The sequence below is a fragment of the Otolemur garnettii genome, unplaced genomic scaffold (genome assembly GCF_000181295.1).
Source record: "Otolemur garnettii isolate 467f Iridium unplaced genomic scaffold, OtoGar3 scaffold00005, whole genome shotgun sequence".
Lineage (NCBI taxonomy): Eukaryota > Metazoa > Chordata > Mammalia > Primates > Galagidae > Otolemur > Otolemur garnettii.
The window spans coordinates 10,104,059-10,114,740 of record NW_003852400.1 but is presented as its reverse complement, the minus strand read 5'-3'; the positions used below and the strand labels follow the sequence as shown (position 1 = coordinate 10,114,740).

General features: G+C 37.1%; 1 protein-coding gene across 2 annotated transcripts in view; it reads left to right on the top strand.

The window, feature by feature from the left end:
- The window catches only part of HGF (hepatocyte growth factor), a 71,664-nt gene that overhangs the window by 30,935 nt on the left and 30,047 nt on the right, over positions 1–10,682 (top strand). For both annotated transcript variants that reach the window (XM_003782626.3, XM_012812649.2), the window contains one exon: positions 10,169–10,343. In XM_003782626.3, the coding sequence (XP_003782674.1) occupies positions 10,169–10,343 (175 nt within the window). The remainder of the gene's footprint in view (positions 1–10,168; positions 10,344–10,682) is intronic.

Below are 10,682 nucleotides of genomic sequence, written 5' to 3'. Positions count from 1 at the left end.
CCCCTTGCCCCTCCCTCCCCATGTTGTCCCGCTTTACCAATGTTAAAATCTGGTGACCCTACTCTAGACCTGCTTTTGAACAGCTCACCTGATTAGGTCAGTCCCACCTATGTCTATCTTCCTTTTAATTCCCTTAAAGTCAACTAATTAAGGACTTTAATTGCATATGCAACACCTCTTCACATTTGTTGTAAAGCATAACCTAATTGCAAGTGACCCACCATATCAAAAGTTTCATCTATAATCAAGGGAAGGGATTAATACAATGTGTATACACCAGTGAGTGGAGATCTTAAAGGCAGTAAACATATTTGCTTGCACTGGTTGTAGCAGATAATCGATTAACACTTTTTATTTGGATAGTTAAATTTCTCGGCCAACTTCCTAGTGATCTCTTCGTTGGGACCAACTAGACTCATTCTTGGTTTTTGATATGTTTGAAAAACAGAATAATTTGATTGTGTCACTTACTGTCTTAGTTGAAAGGGGATTTTTAAACTCGTTTCATTGTATAATAGCTGTCATAGAAAATTATAATAGCCAGCATGTATTTACTACCTACAGAAAGGTAGCTTTCCATCTAGTATTAATAATTTGTATTTTAGTTCTACAAAATGACAATGATTAGGCCAGTGAAGAACAGTTCAAAGGCATGCATGGAGAAGTGTTAGTATGTGTGAGTAGCATTGGTGTGCAGGATTCCAGACCTGGTAAGTGGGTTGATATGGGAAGGAGATGGGGCAGAAACAGAAAAATGGGAAGAAGATGAGCGAGGCAGATCACATAGGATCCAAGAGTAGGTCACTCAGCTACCATGAGAAACACTGAAAAATTAAGTGATTTTATTTCATTTGTGATCAGAAATAGTGATTTCCAAACAGATGTCCATGAAATCCAGCAAAACATAAAGACACTCTTGGGGTTCTTTGGCATGGACAGCTTAAGAATTTCAAATTCCAGCTCTTCTACTTCCAGATAAATTCTTCCCCAAAGAAAGATGGCCTCAGATGTACGTGCCCTTCAGAAATCAGGCCAGTTCCCACACCCCTACCTTCTCATTCACTGCTGCCCGTTCTGAATTTACTAAAGAAAGGTAGACTTCCCTTCCCTCCTAAATTTTACTGTAGTGTATCGCCCAGGGTTTAAAGACCCAGGACAATAAATAAAGAGATTTTGAAAATACGTCAAACATATATTCATGCTGGTTATGATTTATGTGGACTACTAACAACTGTGGCTCTGTCCAGAATACATATATGTATATATGTCTGTGTGTGTGTATGTATTAATGTATGTGTATATTTATCTCAGAACTCTCTAGTCACAGGAATTTAACAACATAATTTCAATGTATAAAAATCTTTCAGAGAAGGATGACGAGGTGAGGAATAAAAGACTCTTCAACATAAAATATATAAACTACAGGCCGTTAAGAAATAATGAGTGTGAATGAAGGCAGTTAAACAGTGAGGAAAATAAGATGAGGGAAGGGTGTGAACAATGTTAAAAGGGTACTGTGCACAGCCTATAATGATAAATTGGATATATTAGGGAATGACGTAGGGAAAGAGAGAAGTCTGAAATATGTCCCAAGTTACTCGGTAGATAATATACATATAGGAGAGAGCTATTAATTCGAGGAGAAAGATAACAAGTGACTTCTGCATATATGTTCTGTATGGGCTATGTGAATTAGAAATTAAAGTAGAAATATTAAGACATTTATTAATTCAGCTAAAATAGCCATAAACTCATTCCATGCTGGTGTCTGTATTTATCTAAGTTCATTCATCTAAGTTCATTCTTCCCTAGAAGGTCATGGAAAGTCATAAGCGAGGGGGAATAGCAAGAGCCTTGGACATGGGCAATCCCAGTGAGAACAGAGAGTTGTTGCCCTCCTCACCCTAACATGTATTCAATATTTACTGAGTAGCTATTATGTCAAAACAATTTTCTAGATGCTGGAGATACAGATGTGAACAAAATAGGCTGAGGGCTATAATAATATTGAAATTTCTGAGTTTTAACACAAACCTGTAAATCAAAATATGACACTGCTTTGATAATAGGATGTTTACATCTTTCAGAGCCAAAGTTTAAATACTGTTCTCAGTTCCTTTTATTTGTTCCAAACCTGGATGATTTTGGCCTTCTCCTTTGCTTCTAAGCTTCTATCTTAGTTTAACATAGTAAATTGCACTCAAAAGTTACATCCACCCTGTATACAGCATTATAATTTTAATCATTTTTTCCTTTCTTAAAGTATGTATACATTTTGTGACACCCACTGTAGTTTTGTTTTCTTGGACCCCAGAAAGGCTTTCAGGAACCTCAGGAGACCTTTCTATAATCCTTCTGAGAGCGACTTTGGCTGTGTGTGAGGACCTGTGAGGCTGATGTGGCCACCACAGAGCCCACTAACCCGGGGGCACCTGCAGACTATTCTTGCTGTCTTTAGGCCCTCACCACCAGCAACTTCCCTCTTCTATCATTCTCTCTCTCTCTCTTTTTTTTTTTTTCTGATTTTCTTTTTTACTTCTGTAGGAAAGAGGCCTAGTTGGAATTTTTAAATTTTTATTTTTATTAAATAAAAAATCAGATTTTGACCAATAGTCACAGTATACTTACATGCCCCTTTTTTCGGATTTTATTTATTTATTTTTATTTCAGATTAATATAAAGATACAAAGATTAGGTTACAATGTTTGCCTTTGTTCGGTAAGGCCCCTGTTGTAGTGTACCCTTCACCCAGGAGGTGTGCCTTATACCCTTACATGGTGCCCAGTAAATGAGAGCAACCAATGCCCTTCCCTCCTCCCTTCCCTTCCTTCCCTCTTTCTCGCCCCAGACTGAGTTAAATGGAGTTTTCCTCCTGTGTGAGTGTGTATTAGTTCACTCACTGGCTTCGTATTAGTATTGGATGCACTGGATACTCGCTTTTCTGTTCTGGTGATACTTCAGTAAAGAGAACAGTCTCCAACTCTACTCTGCTTTTTAAACTCTCCTCTGAATGATTGAGAAGCCCATCCAATTTAGGATCCAAAAGCATAGAATAATTCTAGAAATGGCGTTTTCCATCACTCCTGGATTCATCTGTCACCACATCCTATCCATTGTCACCACATCCTATCCATTGTCTCTTCTTTCTGTCTCTCCACCTGTTGACAGCTGACTCATCATTCAAATGTCAACTGTCATCATTTCTCACTTTATCATTCGTGTGAACTCCTGACATAGTCAAACCCCTGTTCATGTCCCTTCGTACGTATTCATAGCCCCATAAACCTCTCCTCCTACAAGTCTGTACTTCTCAGAGTCTTGAATTTACATTTATTTTGAATTTTTTTTGGGGGGGGGGAGTTAAAAGCTTTCTCTACTGAAGGTTGTAAGCCCCAACAGAGGAATGACTGTGCCGGCTTTTTATGGCCTCGTGCTGACCACACTGCATGCCCATTGCAGGAGATCAGCATATGTCTGTTGAAAGAATGAATGGCACTTTCCTGAAAGTAGTAGTTCTTAATTTTGTTTTTATACCTCCTGTCATTTCGTCTATGCTTCTTTATTTTAACAGAAAAACGTCGTGTTTTTCAGACAGTACTGACCAAGAAGATTTGCTTTTTACGTTCTTTCCATCATTTCAAGTTTCATCCTTCCCAGGACTAGTTATGTTTGTTCATTCGTTGCTGATGGCGTTTTGTTTGTTTTGTTGTATTTTGTTTTGTTCTTTAGACATAATCTCATTCTATCACCCTGGGTAGAGTGCCCTGGCACTGTGGCATCATAGCCCACAGCAACCTCAAACTCAGGCTCACATGATCTTTTGCCTCAGCCTCTATGTAGCTGGGGCTACAGGCACCCTCCAAAACACCTGGCTAGTTTTTTCTATTTTTAGTAGACACAGGCTCTCGCTATTGCTCAGGCTGGTTTGGAACTCCTGTGCTCAAGCAATCTACCCATTAATGGCTTTTCTTTTACCACCCAAATAGACAGATCTTGTCTTACTTTTCTTCTATTTTTCTCCACCTTTACCATTTTCTTCATGTTTTTAGATATCTGTATATATTAGTCTTTTGCTGTGTGTTAGAACATGTGAGGCTGATGTGGCCACAGTAGAGCCCACTAACCAGGGTGCACCTGCAGACTGCTGGGGATACATGCCAATGCCCACGATGGGTGTTGAAAACAGTGGATAGTATCTAAGCCTATGTATGCTAAGCTGTCTCTTATACATATGATGGGTGCTGAAAACAGTGCATAGTATCTAACCCTATGTATGCTAAGCTGTCTCTTATACATACATAGCTATGATAAAATTCAATTTATAAATTAGGCAGAGTAAGAGATTAATAACAGCAATAATAAAATAGAATAATTATAACAATACGCTAGCATCACTATTATTGTGTTTGGGGGCCATTATTACATAGAATAAAGGGTGACTTTAATACAGGTACTGAGATAACCTGATAGGTAATCTGATAATTAAGACTAATAAATAATAACTAAGTAATTAATAGGCCAGCAGCAGAGACGAGTTGAATATCTGGGTAAAGGGATGATTCTTATCCCAAGCAAGAAGAATGCAATTGCACAATGATGTACAATTTTAAACTTATGAATTATCTACTTCTAGAATTTTCTATCAAATATTTTTGGACCATAGTTGACTGTGAGTGACTGAAATGGGAGAAAGCAAGACCTTGGCTAAGGAGGAACTACTGTACTTAGGTGTGAGGAGCCTTTTTATAAATGAGACCTACATAGATCATCGATATCTAAGATTTCTATTCAAAATATTGTTATGGACTGAATTGTATCCATACCCCAATTCATGTGTTGAAACCGTAAACCCCATTTCAACTACATTTGGATATAGGAATTTTTAAGAGATAATTGATCTTAAATAAAATCATAAAAGTGGGCCCTAATCTGGGAGGATGTGGTTTTATAAGAGGAAGGAAGAGATCTCTGTCTCTTCATCCTGTGATGATGCTACGTACAGCAAGAAGGCAGCCCTCTGCAAGGCAGGAAGAGAGCCCTCCTTAGGAACAAAATTGGCTGGTTCTTTGGTCTTGAACTTCCCGCCTTCCAGAACTGTGAGGACATAAATTACTATTGTTTAAATCACCAAGTCTGTGGTGTTTTGTAATAGCAGTATGAGCAGGTATGTTGCCATTGGTAACACATATCAAATCTCTTTCCTCTTAGTAACCCATGAACATTGGCATTGTTTTAAGAGAATGCTGTCATCTCTTAAAATTCAGCATGTTTGTATGTTGGAAAAATAATTTTAACAAATTGTTTTCTTTTTCAAAGAAAGCTGATTGTTTCCTTGAATTTTATTAATTTATCCAAGGCCAAGACTAGAGATCCAGAAAAATAAAATCTTGTATTCTGAGTCAGGAAAAAACAATGCTATCAATACCCTTTGTCAGGGGAAAAATTTTTATACTTTTCCAAGTCATCTTCTAAGGGAAAGACTATAGAATTGAAGACCTTTCATGAAAGTCTTGTCTCCTGAGTATTTTGTACCAGAAAAGGCTTGGATCAAGTCCAGGGGAAAGTTTCAGATACGAATCCTGGCTTCACATGGAAAGCAAACGTGCAAGCAATTTGAGGTTTGTACTTTGGAGGTCTTTAGTACTTTCCCATGTCAACTTTAAAACATGGAGCTCTGGAAGTTTACAGTGAGCCTGAGACTGCCCTTTGTGGCCCAAGAGCACAGTACTGTTGATGGGAGAGTGGCTTTACTCACTGTTCTCAATTGCCAGGGATCACCGTAAAGTAAATCCTATGTTTCAGTTCTCCTCAGTAGCAGGGAGAGGCAGCGGGTTGAACTAGTCCAAAAGATAATTTATTTTGTTTGAATAGTGATATGTGAGCAGTAAAGATCAAACATTTATATCACAGTCTACTGCCCTGTGAGGCATCTTGTTCTTAGCGATAGGAAAAACAATAGCAATATACTGTTTCTACTGGAAAATCTGGACTTTCTTTGTATGAATGATGAGTAAATGTAAGGATTTACATAAGGATTTACTCATCGTTTCATATAAAAACTGCACAGCCTTGAGTGTGACTCTTTATATAAAATATATACACATAAAATACATATTATATATGCAATATATAAATAAGGTATATATGAAATATACTTGTGTGTTCCCCACTCCAGCTGCCACTCACAGCTCTCTGTCCAGGTCATGTGTCCAGGTCATAGCTTTCTCTTTGGCTCACCCTTCATAGAGACAATTCATCAGATTTTTTATTTGTGATCTTTTTCTTCTGGTCTCTTTTTGTTAAAAGGCAAGATGCTTTTGTCAAGAATTAGAAATAGTTAATGCTCTTTTGCTCAAAAAAATCCATTCAAATCTAACAACTCCCATCGAAATATTATAGCAATCAGATCACAGCGCATCCACACCAGCAAAGTGAAATCAATATTCTAAAAGGCACCAGTTTGTATTTGATCATGCCTAACAAGACAGTGAAAAAATTCAATACCCAGTGTTGTTTTCCTTAGAGCATTTTCAAACAGAAAACTTTGTGTCAGTCATCAAAAGCAAACATTCCTTCACTCATAGACCATGGAGGATTTTATAAATATCTTTGCATCTGCTTCCAAAGAGGGGCCATGAGTGAGGCCCCTGGCAAAATGTTTTATTTGTAAGAAACTCTCAGAAGAGTTCCTGGTATTTTCAGTGTGAACTTGGTAGACATACTTCAAAAATAATATTTGTGTATGCGGAGATGCTGTATTTATAAAAACCTGTTGCTTTGTCTAAACTTGATCAGCTTCTGCCAGTATTTGGCGATGTTTTCTGTGCTTCGTTGATGCTTAGTTTAACCACGGGAGACTCTTGAAAACCTTCCTTTACTCAGGTTCCATGTTAAAGTATTAAATGCACAGGAATGGCTTTCCCAACATTTAATCGCTCTTTCCAAAGCAATTGTCATGAAACATTTGTTTTGTTTTTGCACCCGGTTTTGATATTTATATAATAGGGTAGCAGAAGAGGTTTATTTTACTGCCTTTCAGGAATAATTCATTATGTTTGAATAGTGACTCTGTGAGCCACAAAGATCAAACATTTATATCACCATGAAATAGTCTATGGAAAAATCATTCATCGTGGTCCTCATCATATAATATTTATTAAACAGCTTCATGGAGTCTCATAATAACTCTTATTTATTGGTGAAAACTCTTTCGTTACCTCTTGTGCTAATATATCTTTATTCGCCTGTGTTATTCATTCCGTACCTTGCCACCAGAATTATGTAGTTTTTGTTTATGAGGTCACTTTTAGCAGCTGAATGTCAAAAGGGACAAATATAAGGTAATAACTTTAGAGGGTATGTTGAAGTTAAATTAAAATACTGGCTGGATACTGCTGGGCTATGGTAAAAATCACAGAAACTATTTCCAAATGAATTAAACATACAAGAAAAAGTACAACTTTCAATTTATTTAAGGTTATATATTTTAAAGTTATAGATACCTGGGTGGCACCTGTGGCTCAAAGGAGTAGGGCGCCGGTCCCATATGCTGGAGGTGGCAGGTTCAAACCCGGCCCCGGCCAAAAATTGTAAAAAAAAAAAAAAAAAAAAGTTATAGATACTTATTAAAATAAAAGGCAAACGATAATAAAGGTATTTATGTTTTTACATCTTGATAAAGCCTAATGAAAAGTTATATTGATTTGGTAAAGTACTGGATTTTTATTAATTTGCAGCTATTCTTTGTATTCTGTAATTTTAGAAATTCCAGAAGTTCCTATTTTCCTACCTCAAAATTAGAAACTATTAAATAACAATTTATTTAATTAAATGCAAGTATAAAATTTTTATTTTTTTATTTAACAGTTTTAACATGCTTTTGGTTTTTTAATTGAATATTTAGTGACTCTTTAAGATAAGTTTATAGTAACTGCTCTAGAATATGCTAATGAAGTTTCAGAAAAATTTTCACTATCAAATATAGAAATTTTCATAGGCATCTCTAGCTTCTGAAGGCATGTCTAATTTTGGCCTCTCCTTTGTAGAGGTAGTACCTCTAATTCCATAATGGGATAAATCAAAGAAATTTATTCAAATCTTAAGCTGTCTGCCAGGGTGCCATCTTGAGTCTCACCCAGAGGCATCTTGAATGACCAGTTAGACTATAACCGCAGGGCTGACCCTGACTTCATCACACCATAGACATTCTCAGGTTTATTTTGAGAAGGTATTTTATTGTTACTCCAGAATATTATGTAAGTAGCTATTTTGATTGAGCGAACATTAAACACAAAAAAAGAGAGTACAAATTGTGATTAAAATTTTTAATTTTTTGTCCTTTTAAAACTTAGTTCCTGAGGATTTCATGGTCTTCAAGATGTGTGATAAGCATTGAAGTTGAACTAGGGAAAAAAGCAGAAAATAGATCTTCCTTAGGAGCAAATGATATGTTGCTTACTTTTAATAAGATGATTTTAAAAAGCATTTAATAGATCATCTCAGATATATTTATCATATTGGTGGAAAGTCATGATTCATGTCATTACGTCCCCTTTGTATATATTTGAACTACTTGATTTTAAGGATAATTATATGAGAGATACTATGAAAGATTTGAGATACACAAAAGTTAAGAAACATAAGATCATTTTGAATATTGTATTCTCTCAAAATAATCTCCATGATATTCTGTGCACTTTTGCATTCTTATAAACTATCTTTGAAAACACTCTTTCCACTCATTTTCTTCAAGTGTTCCGAGCTCACTTTCATAGGGGTGAACAGCTTCTGCAGGGTTGGAGACCCTTTGGTGCATGCAATTTTTTACTGTAGGCCTAGGAAATAATTACATAGGACAGGGACAAGATTGTAGGGTGGAGGAGTTATAAGTTTAACCTCTGTGGACTCCAGGAACCGAGTGCTGATGTTGGCTGTGTGGGGTGGATACAATGTCATGGTGGAAGATGGTGCCCTGTGGTCCTGTCCTGGGCCCTTGTTTTTGAAGCTTCCCTAAAACTGTTGGTAGACACACTGCTGTGTACTACTGAGCAGTGACAGTCCTTTGTTCCCCCAGAGGAACAGGTACAACCTGACCTCTTTTGGGGAAAAGAGTGGCCATGATTTTCTTTCTGACTCTTGGGGGCCACTGCACTTGTGTTGGTGTTTCATCAAGAAAAATCCACATTGTCAACTGCTGATTATTCTCTGGATCAAACTAGTAAATCCAGGATTCATCACCAGTACAGATGTCAGAAATGTGTGTAGACTTGCCTCCCTCGGACCCCACCAGCATTTCTTCACAACATTCAATGCAATGAGCTTTTGTTCATCTATCAAAGTGTGAGGCACTCATCATGATGCAACTTTCCCGACTCAAAGATCATGATGCAGGATTTTGGACATTGCTGGTGATCCAGTCCATGGTGCCACTTCAATGTCCTTAAAAGTCTCTCAAATTTTTTTTTGAGAACCATCTTTTCCACAGCACTGATGTTCTCCTCGATCACCGTGGTTGCCAGACTCCCACTTTTCTCCTTTTCTTTCACTGAAGGTCAGCCTTGTCTACATTTGTAAAACCACTGAAAAATTGTTGCACAGGAGGGAGTAAGGTCCCCAAAAGCCCATTTCAAAAGCTTAAGGCTTTGAGACTCCTTTAACCCACTTTTAAAATTATAGAAAATCATTGTGTGAAAGTGCTCTTTTCCCAGCTCCACAGCTGACACCAACTGCATGCTGCATGGACAGAGACAAATGAGGCCTCCCAGGACACTGACAAGCCCAGCAAGTGGACACTTTCGGGGGATCCGAAAGGATGCTACTGTCGACTGTACTTTTGGAAGTGAACTAATGGACCATAACATAGTCGGTCTCAAAACTTCCATAGCGACCTCCATCTAGTCATTTCAGAAACGCTATAAATTCAGCATATATTAGTTACATATGTTGAATTAAAATGACTTTCACAGAATTTTTCAAAAATATACTAATTTAGGGTTTAAATGAAAAAAAATTGGAATGGAGATAATAATGTTAGCTTACATTTCTTATTCTATTCACTTATCATAAAACTTGTAACTGGCAGAAAAATCTTGCTAATACAAATGACAATGAATTCTGAGAGGTCAATGACATGTTCAAAGAATGTGTTTATGTTTCTTTTTACCAACAGCTCACAGTCCTGTGAATGACACTGATGTCCCTATGGAAACAACTGAATGCATTCAAGGTCAAGGAGAAGGTTACAGGGGCACCATCAATACCATTTGGAATGGGATTCCATGTCAGCGATGGGATTCTCAGTATCCTCACCAGCATGACATAACTCCTGAAAATTTCAAGTGCAAGTGAGTAAAGGAGGCAACTGCTATAAATTCCTGCAGATCTGGAGGGAAATGAGGTTAAAGTGATTACCTTTCACTAATTTTTGTGTTAGCCATCCTCAAATTTTAGTGTGCTCTGTGACAATCAAGAGTTAAAAGGCAGATTTTTTTCCTCCATCCAGAGATACTGATCCCTTAGTTCTGGGATTTTGCCCTCCAGTATGCATTTTAATAGATATGATTATTAAATGTGATTTCTAGGTGATTCTGATTCAGAGAGCTGATTTGCTATGCTTTGAGAGACATATTCTTAGTTTCTGATCACTGCTTTGCCCATGCAGGTTTATTTAATAAATCAATTAA